Source organism: Leptidea sinapis, chromosome 4 (genome assembly GCF_905404315.1).
Source record: "Leptidea sinapis chromosome 4, ilLepSina1.1, whole genome shotgun sequence".
Lineage (NCBI taxonomy): Eukaryota > Metazoa > Arthropoda > Insecta > Lepidoptera > Pieridae > Leptidea > Leptidea sinapis.
In genome coordinates this window covers 9,519,141-9,539,529 of record NC_066268.1, presented here as the reverse complement: position 1 = coordinate 9,539,529, position 20,389 = coordinate 9,519,141, and the positions used below count along the sequence as shown (strand labels likewise).

At 34.2% G+C, this 20,389-nt stretch overlaps 1 protein-coding gene across 4 annotated transcripts in view; it reads right to left on the bottom strand.

Moving 5' to 3' along the window:
* LOC126979685 (neurexin-1) overlaps window positions 1-20,389 on the bottom strand; it is a 212,862-nt gene that overhangs the window by 183,697 nt on the left and 8,776 nt on the right. For all 4 annotated transcript variants that reach the window (XM_050829128.1, XM_050829129.1, XM_050829130.1 and 1 more), the window contains exons 2-3: window positions 6,933-7,327; window positions 5,603-5,736 (exon numbers count right to left, since the gene is read on the bottom strand). In XM_050829128.1, the coding sequence (XP_050685085.1) occupies window positions 5,603-5,736; window positions 6,933-7,268 (470 nt within the window). In that variant the 5' untranslated portion in view covers window positions 7,269-7,327. The remainder of the gene's footprint in view (window positions 1-5,602; window positions 5,737-6,932; window positions 7,328-20,389) is intronic.

Here is a 20,389-nt window from a genome sequence, read left to right as displayed (position 1 = left end):
GCAATATTAACGATACTTGGCCGAATCTTTTTTATGCTATCCGGATATTTAAGTCATCTACGATAACATAGTTATGGTCAATAAATTGTCGTAGTCGAATATGATGATCAATGGGACTCCTTTACGACTCACAGTAAGGGTGCGATCTGTGGCAGAATTTCTGTCTGTAATCAAATTGCAAGCACACGTTCATTGCTGCATTGAAAAATTTAGTATATCTACACATATTTAGACAAATTGTTAGTACATTAAGTACTTCAAATTCACAAAAAATCATAAAATAAAAAAAAATCACAAAAAAACAACCGACTTCAAAAACACTATTCCAAAACAATAAATATAATGTGCACTAAAAAGTATAAAAATAATTGCGTATTTTTATACAATCTAATTAATTTATCTTATTCTAGTTACGATTATTGTAATTTTTGGAGTCGGTGTCATCCAAGATAGGTTTGTAACAACATACATAGTTATAGGTGAGATGTGCTTGAGTCGTGAGAAGGCGAGAGGCGAGAGCGGTTCGCGGCGGAAGGACACCGATTCCGAAAATAACCATAATCGTAACTAGAATTGGATTAATTAATTAGATTGTATAAAAATACGTAATTATTTTATACTTTTCAGTGCATATTATATCTATTGTTTTGGAATAGTGTTTTTGAAGTCGTTTGTTTTTTATTAAAAAAAAATTGATTATCTCGTGAGTATCATTTATATATTAAAATACAAAACATAAGAACTTGATAAGGTTACAATAATAAATTAATAATGTGTGCTAAGTGGTAAAAAACTATTATTAGCTGTAATATTAATGATTTTATGGAAGAGGAGAACAGGATGTACAAACGGGTTACTTTATAGTAAGTGATCACCGCCGCCCACATACCGCCGCACATCATAGTAAGTGATCACCGCCGCACATCATAATAAGTCATCACCGCCGCCCACATACCGCCGCACATCAAAGAAGTACCTTCATAAAGGCCGTCGACCGCGCAAGGGTTATTCCATAGTTGTGTAGTACTGAGAGAATAATAATAATTATAATAAAATATTGTTCCCCTCTTCTCTCCCAGATATCTGTCTAAAGTGTGTCGCATCCCAAACAACTAGACAACCGTAAAAAAGTGAATGTAGGACAACACATCACATCACATCACATCACATCACATCACATCACATCACATCACATGCATTGGATGCCATTATTTGTGATTGTCTTGTAAAGAAAACTTTCCACGCACGAACTCTTGGATAAAACTAGGTTATGCTTCCTTTAACTAATGCTAAACTTAGTTTTCTATTCTTGTGATTGTGAAGTCTTCTTAAGTATATATACATATATATATATATAATATATTGACATACTTTTCAGCAAATTATCTTGCTCCAAATTGGGCATAGCCTGTGTTATGGGTTGCAAGACAACGAAAACAAGTAAAAAATAATAATAATGTTTTCAATAGTTATATCTGGATTTCAGGGCAAGCGTATTTAAAAAATAGCATCTAGCTTAAAGTGGATTACAATCTTACTTCTGCCGTAGGAATTACTTATTATTACGATATTAATTTAGGAAATAGAGCATCTATCTGTTCAAAGTCAAAGTCAAATAAACTTTATTCAAATAGGCTTAAACTAAACACTTTTGAATATTCATTATTAATATTTCATTTAAATTACTGAATCTACCATATTATGTTCGGAAAAAGTAGAGCTCGTGAGAAGAACATACAAGAAACTAAACGATCACTCTTTTAAACCAATATAATATTTTACTAGGGCCTTTGTATACTTCAGGTTCAATCAAAATCCAGAATTCTGTCAGTATTGTTGGTTCACTTCCCAGTAATGATAATAATAATAATAATATTGACACACTTTTTACACAAATTATCTTGCCCCAAGTTAAGCATATATAGCCTGTGTTATGGGTTACAAGACAACGATATATTTAATACAATATACTTACTTAAACATACATAAATTCATATAAACATACACATAAACATACATAAATACACTTAAACATCCATGACTCGGAAACAAACATCCATATTCATCATATAAATGCTTGCACCTACCGGGATTCGAACCCGGGACCTCTAGCTTAGTAGGTAGGATCGCTAACCACTCGGCTACACAGGTCGTCATGATAGTTTTAATTTAATATAATCAGGGTATTGTGAATATACCTATAGTTCTAACATTTTTGTTTGAATAAATATAACATCAGAAATCAGAATCGAACATTTATATAGTGAGTTGGTTGACGAACCTCTTGGGGTATTGTTATTAAGTATTTTACTAGTTTTTAAGATCCATGTAAACACATTCCTACAGACAAATATCTTGTATCAATAATAATCTCATATCATTATCCAGTTAGCAGCGCGAGCGACATTCAAACAGAACTAATATATCCCATTGAGTGCTACACAGACACACGTGACACGTGAGCCCGCACAGAATATTAATGAGAACGTGATCTGCAACTTATAGCGTCCCCTCGAACTTATTTACGAAGTTTTTATACCTTTTTACCTCAATAGAGAAGATAGCCAATTGTTGATATTGCAAGCTAATGCATTTTTAGTACTGCCTTCTATTTTTGAAAGCATTTTATTCGAATGATTGTTTGAAACATGACATCATATAAGTCCTATTTTAGGTATATGACATGTTTACTATTTGCAATTTTATATTCTACTAGCATATAGGTAAGTACATATTTTTTTAATCTTAATAATGTGTGATCTCTTGAAGGTTTTTAAGCTAAGAAGAATACTAATAAAATAAATTTAAACAAGCGGGTTGTAGGAGTGCCGGCAGAAGTAAAACTTGAACAACGTTTTTCAATTTTGAATATTTTGGAATGGTTAGGGAATTATTTCAGTATAACCAGTAGTAAAATCAGTCTAAAAGTACTAGTATTTATGTGGTTAAATACAATATTCATTTATTGCGCTATCGTACACAAAAATGACAATTTATATTACATTAAAAACTTAAAACTTCAGAACTATTACAATTTTTTACATTAAAATGATTATCTCTCAGAAATATTAACTTTCATCCTTAAATTTCAATGACTCTTTCACCAACATCATCATCGCCAATCTCTAAAACGAATACGGTTTATGTTATCTGAAGTAAGAAACGAACAATTTTGATTTGAATCTATTTAATTGTATAACGGCCGTTTTCAATATCGTATCTCTAGTTACGGATACATTGCTGTCACCGTTTAATGACAAGATCTTATCTATCCATAGTTATAGTCCAATACTTTATGTCGATAGGTTATTGAAATGTAAGTAAGCGTAAAAGGATATATTTGTCTACCTCTAGTAAGTTAAACTAAGGATAGATACGTTATTGAAAACGGGAGTTATACAGACCGCACGCGCTAAGATTTAGATAATTTGACATCGTTAAACCAAATTCTTTATTAATCAATTCAATTACTTATTTAAAGTTGATTTTTATCTTTTATTTTTCTAATTATTTTAAATCATTATTAAACAATAATGTAAAGGTAATATTTTTTTAGAGTTCATATTTTAAATATTTACATTAAATATTATTAATGTTAATAATAATTATTCATAATACAAATAATATTATGATTTATACTCGATCCGTCTTACGAATTTTCGATCAGGTCACGTGTCCTGACGTGAGTTTAACATTTTATACCCATCCCAAGCAAAGAGCTCAACGCCGGTATAGAAGTTTTCACTTCAAAAATTAAATAAAAGCCTTTAAGGCTTGTTAAGCAATTAAAAGAGTAATTATTTAGGATGCGCGCGTACAACTAATAGATTTTACAAATCAAACTGTCCCTGTAGTATAGTGTGAAGTGTATACAGTCAAGATATTTAAGCAAGTGACACGGTCAATATAATATAGTGGTGGTAACCAAAACGTTTTGTATTTCAAACGTTAGTTTTAACTTCTAATGCAGTGGCCATATTGTTGCGATAAGGCAAATATTTATTTAACCCCCACATTTTTCTTACACTCATAAAATCGTAAAATGTAAATTAATCTATAAGAAAAACCTATCTAATACCAATCTATATTTCTTCGTATACTATGATATACTATAATATTATATTAAACAAAACCATTTTATGACTCGATTGTGCTTAAAATTGAAATAACTAAACTGAAAAGAGCGCACATGCACACGTTCGCTGACATATTTTTTAATTCCCGCATCAAACTTAACATTTCAGCCAACGCGTCAATTAAACAAATGCTCCAGCAGACCTTTTCATCTAATGGAATGGATGGAGTCCCGGATTTCGGTAAACTAAAAAATGAGCGTAAAATATCGCAAATATCTCTTCTGTGCAGGTTCCTCAGGCATATTGTGCACTATTTTGGTATATAAAAGCAATAAACTTCATACCTAACTAAACATCAGTCCAGACATGTAAATACACTTCGCACAGACATAGAGCCGTTCGTCTTTATAACGTTTATATGACTTCTGTGAGGCATTCGATCACGAGGAAGCGGTATAAATAACGTCTCGATTAAATCAAGCGAGTGAGATATTGCAATTGATATTTGTAATTCCATACATACTTTTATGTAAATGTTATGTTACAATAGTATAATATTATAAAGTAGCTGCCTGTTCAGTTAGATATTTTAACTACTAAATGGATTTTTTCAGCAATAGATGGAGTGATTCAAGATTCATAAAATAAAATTATAAAGAGATAAGGTTTGTGACGTTGTAGAACATAGAGGGTACTCTCTGGATCCACTGAACCGATTTAATGAAATATATAATACACAAGAAGTTGTCTAAAACACCTTCAAACCAAAAATAATTCAACAATAGCTGTTTTAGTTTATATAACTAAGTTTGTAAGTAAACAAACAATCAAACTCCATGTACTACTGAACTACCAGAAGTCAACTACCAAGTTGCTTTAATAACTTTTGTAGTTCAACTTTAATTCAGTTGTCCTGTAGTAATAGTTCGAAGTCGACTGACATGGCCTTCCGTCTCATGCAACCTCAGAGTGACTCACTCATTTATTCGACTTTTATTCTATCTAGAATTCACATCTATCTATTCACATCTGTGAATCTTTAAAATAAACTGGAGCTTCGTGAGAAAAAATCAGTTGAAACAATTTTTAACCGTTATAATTTAATGGTTTTAAAAAAATTGTTTCAAATTTGTCAGTAATATTTTATTATATTTATTAATACTTTTGTAATAATTAATAAATAAAAGTTTGCGACATTTGTTATTTTTTTTTGTTTCTTTGCACATTATTACAACAGGCAAGGGGTTCAAGCCCATACAGCCGTTATTACCCCATATTCGCTAATATTCAAAGCCGTCTGCAAATTTTTAAGATGGCATACAATGTAACAATTGCGTTGCTTATTACAGGTACCTAGATGACCTTTTTGAATAAATAAATAAAAATAAACATTGTGTAACCAAGTGCTATTCATACACAATTCATAACTGCTTTATTTATCTATCTATTAACTGATTAATTTTATGTCTTGAATAGAGGTGTGTATTGAGTGAGTGATGTAACAAATGAGAGATGAGGGTACTTACGAAGCGGGAATCCCACCGATGAAGACATCCGAGTTAGTGATAAACTTCCCGAAGGCAAACTCCTTGCCACGCGAGGTTTTGCTCTGTGTCACGCCGTCCACAGAGAGAGAAGTGTGCTCGTCCCGTCGGGCCACCTGGTAAAGAACCCTCATGCATATTTCTGATACTCTGGTAACGTAGATATTACTCAAATATAAAACTTATATCCAAAATCACAATCTATATAATCTGCATCATTCCCAGAGATTAGATTTAAATATAAAATCTATGAGTAATACATTCTAAATAGATATTGAAGGTGTATGGAGATATTCATAAAATAGCTCTCAAAGCCTAAATGGGACATACGAGCATACGGGTCACCTGAGGAATCACAGGAGCACTGTCAGTCTTTTATGAAGGTGCACATGTTTTTTTGTCAGTAGACATATTATGTCAACCTGGTAACCTGCGTAAAGAAGCATTTCATAGTTTGGTTAATAAACTCCATACATGAAAATGGTCATAATGATATACAAGTTTTTGTTATGTTTTGAATCAGTTCAAACCGCTCTTCAGAATACTTCCCGTAATAAATGCGGTGGAAGATACGCAATAAAGCGACGTCTCTACGATCGGGTCGTTCACCAAGTGAATGACAACTCGGGCAGGTGCATTTATTCAATAAAAACGGTATTTCAAAACTGATTATATTAATTAATAATATCTGCTATTGTTAGTTGCCACTCCAATTATACGAGGATTCACAAAGATTGAGTAGCAACTGCACCGACACCTCAAATCAGTCAGTACATAGATACTGGTACGGGTGGACCTCTCGAGGCGAACAAACAAGTTCAAGACTAGCGAGCACCGCCAGAAGACGGTGATTTCTGCGACGGGTGTTATTATCAGAATTATACAGTGGAGTTAACTAATTAATCAGAATATTAGGGGCATGTATTAGATCCCGGCCAACTTTCATTAAGGTTGTTGCTTGGTCGAGAGCCCGTCTGGTTTCTAGAGTGGCAACACGAGGCAACCGATGAAATACGCCGTCGGGTATAAGTATGCGGCTGTATGCGGTCAAATGATTTAAGCTGATGACAAGGCTATATCAGACCTGCACAAATGATAGTATTAATAATATAATACTAGGCGATGCATTGAGGAGAGTGTTGTCGAAGAGTTAAAGTTTTTGGGAGTTAAATTGAACAAGGTTTCTCGAGACATACACAAGTGTGGTGTTACGGCATCTCCAGTACTGTGTTATAGGCGGAACATGACGCTTGCCATTAGGAAAGCGTCTTTTACTTTATAAAGAGTATTACAATAATAAGTTAACACTCACCTGAACTTTATGCCAGTGACCATCATTCAGATTATTGCCCACAGTTATAATCTGCGCTCCTCCGCCCAAATTGTACCGCAACCGTAACGCACTGTTCACTAATTTCAACTCGAAAAAGTCATAAGTGCCACCATCGTCCGTATACAAAAGTAAGCCATTAGGTTCATCAGTTTTAAACTCAAGTTCCAATGTACCGTTCAGACCGGCGTACCATTTGCGAAACTGCGAGTAGGGATTCTGTTTGTCGAGAACGAACGCGAAGTTCGATTGGAGCGAGAGAGAGATAAGACAGAAGAGGAGGTAGTACATCGTCACCCCGAAGTCCGGCGAGGACATGGCGACGAGTCACTGCGCGATGCTCCTGGTGAGTCGTTTGCGTGTCATTCTTTGAGTGCCTGTAACAAATATATTTTACAAATTAGATTTATATTAGAACAAGTCACCTGCCGGATCTTTAAGATACCCCTCCAAAAATTTGATATCTGCCGGTGCTAAGTACAAAAAATTTGTTTTTTTTAATATATTATTCCAATCTAATATATAAAATTCTCATGTCGCGGTGTTTGTAGTTAAACTCCTTCGAAACGGCTTGACCGATTCTCATGAAATTTTGCGTGCATGTTGGGCAGAGCTGAGAATCGGACAACATCTATTTTTCATCCCCCTAAATGTTAAGGGTGGTCCACGCCAAATTTTGGTGTTAATTTTTTTGACATTTTTTTAAATTTGTTTGATTATGAATCAGCATTAAAAAATACATACAACTTCAAGGCAACAAATATTTGAAAACAAAGTAATTAATACCAACTAGGTCTACTCAGGAATTCGTATGAATCTCATACAACGACTCAGGTGGAAGACACTCGAAAATAACAAAGAAACTTTTATAAGAAATAGAAACTAGGGCGGAGTACATAGTCCTAGATATAAGGTGTATTTATTATAAATATGTTGTCTGTATACGGCTCAGGCATGAATATAAGAGAGTTAGTAGTTTGTGAGGTTCAAAAGCTGTTTTAGAATTAATTCAGTTGACGTCAATCACTGTTTATATGCGATGTATATGCTTCTACAATATGATCCCAGAAAATGTACAAAACAAATGTGTTACGAAATTTAAAAGAATTGTTAAAAAACGTTTGTGTGGGAAAGGATTTTCTTAATGACACCACGGACTGGGAATAAAGCGGGTGTTCGCTTCAGGCTCTTTAATTATAAATGTTTATTGTACGATATTACATTGTAATCCATATTTTATATTAAAAAAAAAAGCCCGCTGAGATTCTTGCGCCCATTCTTCTCAGGTCTGAGGCAGTCTCTTTTGAATGGGTGGTAGATTTTGACGTTCAATAAGTGATTTTAAATTCTATTTTGAAAAAAAATATTTGAATTTGAATTTATGAATCTCGGTGTTTTAACTATAGACGTAACATTTATTTTTTTAATTAAAGCTGGTTTGCGTGACTTTTCTGTAATCTGGACTTTTTTCAACCGCCTTAAATTTTATGCTTGTTACCTAAGAAGATAATTCGTAAACTGAAATTGATAATTTCGAGATTTTTCTTCATTTTAAAGGAATTGGAGAATAATTAGTTGTGATGATGAAAACGACGAGGAGTTGAGAGGAAGTTTCTAATTGTGTGTGAAGACAGCTATTGAGCCTTTGTTACTTATATTTATATACCTACAGTTTGTGATTATATAAAAAACGTAAAGTTCAGTTGAAGCTATAATTAATATGTTGATTTAAATTCAAATTCAAATTCAAATATTTTTATTCATAATAGGATGTGAAATCACTTATTGAAAGTCAAAAAACTACCACCCATTCCAAAATGAATGCCTCAGGCCTGAGGAGAATGGGCGCAACAAATTCAGCGGGCTTTTTTTTTCATCAAAAATATGTTTTACAATTAAAGTAACATTGTACAATGAAACTTATTATTTAATAGCCTGAGGGCGGTCGCTCCATTCCCAAAATGAATGGCAATGTGGTCAAAGATATGACACATATGAATGTCAAAAGAAATAAGCACCACTTCAGAACAGGTTGAGCTTTAATAAGAAGAAGTCGGAAGAAAGTCATTGCCACTATTTGTGACAAAAGTACTCAAACGTCATAGCTCACACGAGTAAGTTAAGGCGAAGAGTAAGCAGAAAACACCATGTTTGCGTGTTTTCTGCTTACTCTTTAGCTTCTTCTGCTTAAGTTTTGTGGTGAAAGTATAGCATTTGGAGCTATGAACACTACTAAATCCTGTTACACATATCCTTAAGTCTTATTTGTAGGTTGCTAATGCTTGCTGTTGGTTATAGTTAACACTGCCGAGCCTTTTTGGTCTACCACATTTCTTTGAAGTTAAACAAGATTTTTGGCATGACGTGACTTATTTTTTTGGTACTTCTCTCAGAAAAGTTATTCTTATAGCTTGTACTTTTTTGTGTAGGTTCATTTATTCAGATTAGTAGTGAATAACGAGGATTGTAAGTAAGCATATAAACTGTTTTCCACGCAAGAATTTTGAAAATATTGGCTTTGTTACATAGATGGTGGGCCGGCAGCCGTGAACTCATATCACTCAAGGTCGCTGGCATTCAGTGTCGCCTTAAAAGGTGATTATTAATGCATCAATGTGCTCACATGTCAGGGCCGGATTTTAACTTAATGCCGCCCCTGGGCACCGGAAAAAAATCCGCCCCAATAATTTTACTTAAACTTATAGTTTATATACTTTATTTTTCAAAACTAAAATACCTAATTTGTTGCAGAAACTTTATCAAAACAAATTCTAATAATTTTTTTTGTAATTCCAGAAAATAAAAAAATCGATTATTATTTTAAATCTCCAAGGGAATAAATGGATTAAATCGTTTTTTTTTTAATTTTTACTAAACGTGCCAAAATTATAATTTACAAATAATGGATAAATTGAAGTTCTTGAATTATCAATTAAACAGGAAATTATTACTAACAGAATTAATTAATTATATTGAGCAACACTGATAAGACTAAAAAAAAAAATTTTACTTTCAAAATTTTACCGCCCTAAAAAAATTTGCCGGGCAAGTGCCCCTAGTGTAAATCCACCGCTGCACACTGTACATATTACATACAGATACATATAACAATATCAATTTTATGAATGAAGCAGGATCCTGTTGGCAGGATCATCCAGCCACCAACTTTGAAATAGAACACAAATGGCATATAAGTATTGATTGTCTTTATTTTTAAATTTAACTTAAGATATTCAAATTAATGATATAAAGTTGTTGGTATTCATTGTACGTTCACATTGTAGGCAGAGCAGGATGAAGATCGACGTCTACAGAAAGATTAAGATTTTAAATAATAACGAGGTGACCTGGCAGACGTTGTTTTGCCACATAATTTATTTTTAGTGTTCGACGGTTTTTTCTCCGACGTATTTTACAAATACAACTACTATGAAAAAGTATTTTAATGTTTTGGGTTATAATATAGTATATATAGGAAACTCACAAAAATATGAATTTCTATTGGTAACAGAATTTTCAAAATTGGTTTAGTAGATCCAGAGATAAAGGCCGGCAATATTCTTGTGATTCCTCTGGTGTTGCAAGAGAATGTGGGCGGCGGTGATCATTTAACACCAGGTGACCCATACCCTCTTTAGTCCTCCATAAAAAAAGATTACCCTCTAGAAAATTGTTAGTATGATTTTAAATGAAAGAAAATATTTTCTTTCTTCGCCTTGTTCACTTACATATATTGTGTATAAAAACAACAGAGCACAAAGAAAGAAACTTCTGTAAAATAACAAATGAGAGTTAAATTTCCCATCATTCGTTTTCTTTTTAATTGAAATTTGGTAATCCAGAAGTTCACGTTCCATTTTCAAATAACAGCAAGAAACATATATTTACTGGTTAACATATATTTACGCAGACATGAAGCATTCATTTTTTTAAATTGAAGTTCGGCAATCTTAGAAGTACACATTCCATTTTGAAATAACAGCAAAATAAAATATTTTTACTGGTATACGCCGATTGGTTAGTGCCTACATTTATTAACGAGTAAAACCGACAACTTACACGAAATAATATCAAATAAAGGAATTTTTAATTTTAGACACAAGGTTTCATAGAAACAATCACTCCTTACAACCTACACTACTACTATCAATATGGCAATAAAACAAAACTGTCTTTTTTTTTCCAAAATGACCGGGTTTTTTTGAAAATCTATGAATGCAGTTTTTGTTTTCTCTAAAATCGATATCGTGGTTCCTTAGAAGATATTCTTCTATCTCTTATATATTCTGAAATCCCCATACTGACCGGTTTGGGTGGGCCACCCTGTATAATGTGAATATCTATATGGTAAGAAGAGTCAGACAACCAGAGTGGTACTGTCTTAAATAATTTATATCGTGTCTAGATAGAGCCTTTTGTTGCTAGACAACTAATGAGAACAGGCCAGGCTTATTACTTCAGTGTGCGTGACAAGCTACGTCTTACACTTACGATTTGTATGTCACATTGTGTCTCTGTCTATCTTGACGTCTGTCACAGTCTATCTTGACGTAATGAATGAGCTAAGAGTAGTGTATTGGTGGAATTAAAGAACAATCCATTAAACATATTACTTGGCACGAATAGAAATAAAGTTGCGTTCACAATTATGAATCTATAACGAAGGTAGTTCACAAAACTTAAGCGATGCCTGCAGTTGGCACGCTCCCCAGTAATTCACAGTTTTTGCCGATTGCTCGAGTGTTCCGTTGTTCACGATCATTTCACGTGCCAGTAACGTAGAATTCTTTTAATCATTCTACAGTCTACGAATACATGTAAAAGAAAATGCAAAGCTGAGAGACGTAGCAACGTATTGTTCAAAGCTTTCGGTCCGAAAACTTTAAATTTCAAACCGGCGGGGTATTTGAAAAGTGCACATTTGCAAGGTACAATTAGGTGGAGTAAAAACGAGAGAATGTTCAAAGGATGACCTTTTTCTGTTCCTTGTTAAAGCTTAATAGAAATAATGTAATATTTTCAACACAAATTTCAGGTTGTGGTGGTGATACGAAAATCCGTTTACAAAAACATAATACAGGCAAAAGTGGCTAAATACTTAAACAACACTTACATTACACGAATATCATTTGTTTTATCTATTTATTTTAGTGATGGAGACAGATTCATAAAATTATTTGATAAATGATGATACTTACTTATGATTACTTATTAATACTGAAACTGCTTAGTTAACTATACAATTAGCAATTACCATTTTCTTAGAGATAAGAATAGACTAAGTAATTTATTTTTAAAATATAGACATCCGTAGCGGAGTCGTCATAAGTCAAATATTAAATTTACATAAAACCTCATATTGTACACCAAGTCCAAACCCATGAACCACTCTGTATTTTAGTCAAATACGCAATAAAATATATTTTTTAGTTTAACGAGGACATACACAAAAGACTAGGACTCACTGAGCAGAAATTCAAGAAATATATTTAACATTATTTGACAAAGAAGGCCTACTATAATAGTAGATTATATAGAACATAATAATGTATGGTTCTTGTCTGATTCGGCGTAGAACATCTAAAATTATATAATATATCTAATATTAATTCTTGTATATATATATCATATCTATATTATATCGCAAGGAGATCTACCCTCAGAAAGGATGTTGACCCACCGAACACTCCACCATGTACCTCGTCAGCGCAACCACGACCACTCTGACAAGAGTGTCCGACTAAGAAGAAATATATATATATATATATAGAATCTGAATCTCGTAAACGGCTCCAACAATTTTCATATAAAGTATACAGGGGATTTCGGGGGCGATAAATCGATCTAGCTTCAATTTAAAAAAAAATTTAGTTTTATCCGTGTTTTAATGAGAAACAGCTACAATAACATTAGAATACAAAGGTAAATTTCGCCAATAATAATATAAGACTGTAATAGCTCTAATGGGACATTGGATGATCCGGAAAGCAGAAGACCCCGGTTCGAATCCAGATGTCCTATTAGTTTCTTTTTTGTTCAAGTTTTGTACATTCATAAAAATCCGAGCAAGGCTCGGTCGTCCGGATATTTTTATTAAATAGAGTAAAATGTTATTATTTATAAGATGCCACACATCCTGATGGTGGGGATGATTGTAGCATGTCTTGTGAAGGTAGAATTCAGCGGCAGGAATCAGGTCTAACAGGTGTTCGGAACACTCCCTGTGATAAAAGCGGTAGAAGACATACAAAGAAGCGACGTAACGTCAAGTGACCTAGCCGTTCTTGGACTGTTTCTCTCCGACTACCACATTTAATCGACATCAAAAAGTGCTTTTTATTAAAAATACATTATAATAATTGGTATATAATAAATTCGATAACAAACGATTCTTTGACACAAAGGAGGGCTAGTAGCGTTGACACATGTAACGTTCCCACATTTAAGTATAAAAGGATGTCAGCTTAGAAGGTTTTATGCTAGGAAAGTGCAATGGTTCGGAAATATTTGCAACGACAGTCTCGGCTCGATAAAGTTTTTCACGCATAGCGCCATTTCATCAAAATATGAGACAGGGCGGTGCTTTGTTCGGCACAAACACATTATTAAAATGAAGCGATTTGCGCTGTATTGTAAGTAACTCTGGATACGAAATCAGTGCATTAGTTTATGTACGTGTGTTTGTAATTAAAATAACGGAGCAATATAGAATGAAATCGACAAATCTTCCAAAATTGGTAGAATTGGTCATGCTTCTATGATATGAATGGTAGAATCCTCATGTGAAACATCTATTGACGCCCTTTGGCAGTTAGATCAGCTTGCTGTCACGGAAATTGGAAGGACGCTCTATCTCTCTGGACAGCTTCTCGAGATTTTATGAATAGGTCACTAGCTTTTTGGCTGATCGAAGCATCAATGCTGTTATTGACGGTGTATACTTCGACTGAAAATCTTTAAATGTTGGTGTCTCGCAAGGCTCTTCTCCAAATCAATGATATGCTGAAAATTAGCGGCATTCATTCTTATGTAAACGATAGCACTGGGTATGCCCTCCGGCCGTGGCAATATCAGTTAATACAAAATTACAATTACCCCCATATTGAAGGATTGGCGAACAGACTTAGTTCTGCAGCACACGCGTTTTTTTTTATGGAATAGGAGGACAAACGAGCGTACGGGTCACCTGTTGTTAAGTGATCACCGCCGCCCACAATCTCTTGCAGCACCAGAGGAATCACAGGAGTGTTGCCGGCCTTTAAGGAAGGTGTACGCGCTTTTTTTGAAGGACCCCATGTCGTATCGTCCCGGAAACACCGCACAAAGAAGTTCATTCCAAATGAAATTTTCAATCGCTCGAGATTTCGAAACGCTCGTTTGTCCTCCTTTTCCATAAAAAACAAACGTGGTAGGTTCTAGGGTCTACGTAATGTGCTACTGACACTATAAATACTAAGAAGAGATGATGGGTTGCCGGTTGTATTGGTATATCTTTTGTCCACTAGTTATATCTCCAAGAGTATTTATCAAACTGTACCTAACCTAATTGCTAAGCGAATTAAATTGCATTCCAAAAACTTTCTCAGAACTACATTGAGTATTTTCTGAATAGTATTCCCCAAGTTCAGCACATTTGAAGGAACAGCTTCAACTTTTCCAACTCTGAGGATACTCGATGCCAAGTTTTTGCATTTCCTCTTGCATTTACTTCATATTGCAGTGTACTTATGTACATAATGCGATTTTAATATACTTTTGATACTTTGATGAGTCAGAAGAACTAGGATATGAGATTCAAAGACATGTTATAGATGAGAATGATACATAAAATCGATCAATAAGTACCTAAATACTTTCTTTAATATATAATTTGTATAGTTGGATAGCATGTTTACATGAGAAGTAAGGTGTAAACGACTCATCCCATCACGTTGCACCGTATGTATGGTTGTATATATATATATAATATTAGGGATACTGTTTTAGCCTGTACATACTGGTAATAAATTTATTATTTTTTAAAATGGCAACCCTCATTTCTCAGATTAATTGCACAAATTAAATTTTTAAAAAACAAAGTTTAAACTACGTGGGACTCGATCCCGCGACCTCTCGCGTTCGAGTGACGTAAAGTTCATAAATCTTGATATGCATTTATTCAACTATTATGAGACCTGCATCGTTAATAAAATTTGTTTTCAAATTTAAATTGTGTATTCTGCTTACTTCTTAATTAGACTGAGATCAATTATTTTAACGTTATTTGCAAAAAACCGGTCATATATATCTCGTGTGGTGTCCCATTGCGCAAGATGTAACATCAGGTACTTTTATAATACTTTTTTATGGAAGATGAGGACAAACGAGCATTCCTGATGGTATGTGAACAATTCTCGACAGCTTTTGTAGGAAAGTCAATAACCATTTCAGTATTTACACCACCCATTATGTTTAGCATCTATATTTATACTTAAAGCAAACACCGAAATAAGTTTAGTAACATCAATGCGATATGTTGATTTTTGATCGTTTCTCTGCCTCTCTCTTTCAACAATTCTCAGTCAGTTTAGTATAAACCTCCTTCAGATTGTACCGGTTTTCTGTATGTACGGTGTACTTCCTCCATCCATTCGTCTCTGGAGTTTGCAGTTTTATGATCTATATAACTAACTAGAATTAAATAAATATTTAATATACGTATAATGCCCTTCTTCGACTTATGTTTTCAAGATATATCCTTATCTTATTATCCTTGAGTGAACAGAGTTAGGTCTATGATGTAAGGGTCCCTAAAGAATTAAAGGCATAAAAGGCATTTATTTTCTCAAAATTGATTCCTTTAGAATTCTTTTTGATGTCATTTCTTATACTACTAGATACTACTACCGCTTCTTTTACTTGACATATTTATTATTTCTGTTTTTTCTGCGATTATTATTTTATAATTATAAGAGAAGATGTAGAAATTGAGGAAAATAATTTATAAAATAAATTACTGTTTTCTTTTTGTATCATTTTAATTTTTTTTGTGATTTCTTTTGATAGAAGATACTGACGAACCGAGAATCTCCTTTATTTATGATGCTAGTTTAAACAAAGGGTTGCTGAAATTAATTAGGAAAAACTTTTAATCATCAAATGAGTTAATTATTACTGCAATTAATCCTTCTATTAAATATGTAAAATAAGTAAAAATGTTTCGTGGTCACACTCCGATGGAAAGAACTGAGGATGCGTACTGTGGAGTACTAATCTAGGGGTAGACTGTTCCAACACGTTATTGAAAGAATATTGTGTTTTCATCGCTTTAGATATTTATTTGATCTTAATCTTACAAAATCAATCAAAATAATAACAAAATACAGCTTTATTTTGTAATTATTTGCTATAACAACAAGTTTTGCAAGTGTGAATAAATTGGCTTTCATGAAATATACAAACCATGATATCTCATAAACCCCACTAGCTAACAAAGTCTAATAAAAACTGTAAGTATACTAAAATAGTAATGTTTCTAGTGGTATATGTTTTATACATACAAAGTGGTTGTTCTCCTTGGTGCTCAGTGAGTCCTGATATAAATCAGTATATGAAGCCAAACAGTTGGTCAGTATCAACCAACCTGGGATAGACCTCAGTCTATGTCAGTCGATAGACTAAATGTAAGCGCGACACCGAACTAAATATAAATCCGAATAGTGTAAATAGCAGAAACTATTCCAAACAACGCTTACTACTGAGTTATAAGAATAAATAAACTAGATTTAGATGAAGGCTTGCATATCAATATAGATGAAAATGGAATCATGTTATGTAAGAAGTATTCCACAAATACTCGATCTCAGATTGAGCATACTATGAAATCTAGGCTGCATTCATTAAAATCGGATCAAGAAATGGAATGTTAGGTCAATGTGATAGAACAGTTCGTCTAGCCTAGCTCCGTAAAATATCATTTTAAACTTTTATAATACACATTTTCAAGTATCACTAAGTATGTATGTTTGTGACCGATTATGCGGTGGAGGGGATGTATTGACCATTTGACAGTGATTAAATATTATTTTATTACTATAATATAATTACTAAATGTGTTCTCGAGAAAAAAATATTATAAAAAGTGTTATGATTTTTCGACTTACAACTGTGGCGGTCCTCCACAGTGCGGTTTTCAAGGAGCTTTTTTCCGCATACTACAAAGCTGTGGAATGAGCTTCCTTGTGCGGTGTTTCCGGGACGATATGACATGGGTACCAAAAAAGCACGTACACCTTCCTTAAAGGCCGGCAACGCTCTTGTGATTAAACTTAAAATTAAATTTAAACATCTTTGAACACGTATCAAGATGAGGCAGCTAGTCCATAAAACGCCGCATCGTCCAGGGTAAAGTGGAAGACATTAGAATGCTTGAAAGGTCACCAAGGTCATGCGATGGACCGTTCAGATCAAATCTGCTGTGGGTGCTCCGTGCGTGAGTGCACTTGAATGACCTCTAACAGAAAAGGATGGCGAGGAAATGTGAGGTGTAATGCACCTGTCTGGCAATGAATAACGTGAATTTTAATATTCTGAAGGTAATACCGAAAAATAGCACTTCATTCTTTGATGTATTTACATCCGTTTTTTACACACCTTTAGTACCGTTTACCTGCCAAAGACACTGCAAAAAACTCAAACCAAACTCCGTAATGGACCATCGTTCTTACCTGTGTTGGGAGCATGCGCTGACAAACTTTCAGCTTTTATAAAATGACGTAGGTCTGGGGTCCACAGGCTCTTAGACCATGCGGTTATTGATGGAACAATTATTGTGGTAACAGGGCGGTAAATGGTAAGGTAGCTTGTCTGTAGTATTACTAATGGCTAGTTTACACTGCGCGAGCTGCTGCCCACACAGTACAGCCGCTCGGCTGATCTACTCGTTACATATATGTTAATGATATAAAGATAACAATATTATGTTAAGAATTAGAAAATACGTATAAATTCTTCACAAAAAAGAGAGAATGAAAAGAGTTTGGATTAGCGATAAGACTGGTAGAAGATCTGGGGCAATAAATAACACAGGTGTCCCTCTCAACTGTCTCGCTTCTACTAGCGAGCTGCAGCTGAACGTGTCCAAACGATTCGAGCGGTGACCGAGCTGCTGCCAGGCGAGCAGGTAAGTGAAAACAAAAAATATTGAAGCAATTCGTATCGTGGCCTAAAGGCACAGGGTATTCCTTATTTAATAGAAGGCTGACTCACATTCACAAAATTTTTCAATTTTCAACCAAGCAGGCTCCGCTAGCTTACGCTGTGTAAACTAGCCATTAGAACGCATACTGCACGCAACGAATTCCTTTTGTTCCCACCTAAAACCGCATTACGTTGTTGCAAATGGTAGATTAATTCCATGAAACTGCGGCGGGAGTTATATCAATTGTCTTGATATAATCTCACAACTATTTAAGTGACGTCACATTGAAATGCATTCAGGAGATTTATGTTGAGTTGGTTATATTATTATATACCCAAAGGTTCTGTGTATCATGTACCGTATATATTAAGTAACAATTTGAGATTTGGCTGCATACAAATAGGGCTTCCTTTAATCTTGTTGTTGTTTTAATATAATAATGTGTTATTTACTCTTGACCAGAGGATTTCTATTATTTTTAATATAAAGAGAGATTTATTATCACATCAAAGTAATATGTAATAATTAATTCCTAGCAATACATATATATAATGAGAAATATATGTCGTAGTCGAGCCACGAGCGAATACGAAGATGTTTCAGTACTCGTCTTGGCTCAGGTGTAATCGGCGTGCGGTGCGAGTGCGGTCCAGATCGGGCGCCGGGCGACCGCCAAGTAGGCAGTCAGAGAGGAGCTATCGAGCGAGGCGGTTGTGCCGCACGCGCATACCGGGAACGCCACATTCTTATTACATTATCATAAGACTTTGTGAAGTGTACCTACCATTACAATTATAACGTTTATAAGACTGTGTTGTACTTGCTGTCGTGTTCAACAACCACAAGTAATGGACACGAGGATCCTGACCATGTGGCAGGCTTGCACCGACATGTATAATATGTTTTACAGACAAAAGTCTATCACAATATTTTTAACATTTAAGTAAATTAGTAATATTGTACAGAAATATGTCACAGAAAGCGAATAAAATAATTTTGATGTAGTCACACGTAATTAATAGTTATTAACACGTTAAGAACTTGATTATTTCATGTTAATTTAATGAGACTGGGATGTTACACTCGGCTATATTATTGCAAATCAACTTTATTAATAAATTTTGGCCAACGGGCATACATCCCGCGCCAAAAAAGGCATATTCAATGTCAATGGATTATGAAGTACTTCATCGACCGTTCCCATAGGCTTTAGTTCTAACTAATATATTATGTTTATACTTTCAGCCTAGGGAAGATCCCAAGAAAAAAGCGATTACATAAAACGTGCAGTAATTGATAGATTGACAGATGACGGCTATAATCTTGTAAAAAAACGAAGGATGATGAAAAGCTCGAATCCACTACGCTACAGCAACTTTTCAAACTTTGCCAGATTGTACGTTGCCATATTAATTGTAAATAGTATTTCAAAATTATTGAAAATGACTGCACGTTTTATACTAAACTAAACTTAAATTTTTACTTAGGCAGTTCCCGCCTGTTATTACATAGTGTGTACATCCTCTTTAGTTTATACCTTCGACTAGCGCTTTATTATGAATGAAGAGGACAATTGTTTAGATTTAATGCAGTCTTATGAGCATAGCTTCTTAAAACATATGCAATACAACATAATACCTCGGTGTATACAACTGGGATACTAAGATGTGACGTAATAAGGCGAGGGAGGATGGTTGCGTTGTCACTCGCCCATGTGGCAAGTGTCACAAGGAGGTCTGGAGAGGTTGTCACCTCGTCGCCTCGTCGCCTCGCCACCACTTCACACACTACAAAGGACATTAGCATTGCTAAGTACTGCGCCCGAACACTGCGAGATGTTGAGATTTTATTATGGAGGGCAAATTAACATTGGGGTCACTTGATGCACCTACATATCTTTGTATATCAAAATTTCGCGTCACGTTTTGGCCGTGATAAACATCTTAACAACTGAACTGATTTTAATATAACTTTACACGCTGTGTGCCGATCGATTCAACTTGAGCTATAAAGTGGTTATTTATTTCTGCATGAATAATTCTACGATTTTTGACGCAGTTTGACAGTTCTGCTGTGACATTATTTCTGTTTATAATTGTAAAATAATTAATAAAAAACACGAGAGTATATATACATCAATCCACATGTACCGGAAATAAATGTTTAATGCGAGCATTTCGTTAGCGATTATAAAATATATAATTACTTTAATTTTAATAACATGAAGCAATGTTTCTGGTAAGAGTATCCAGCCACCACA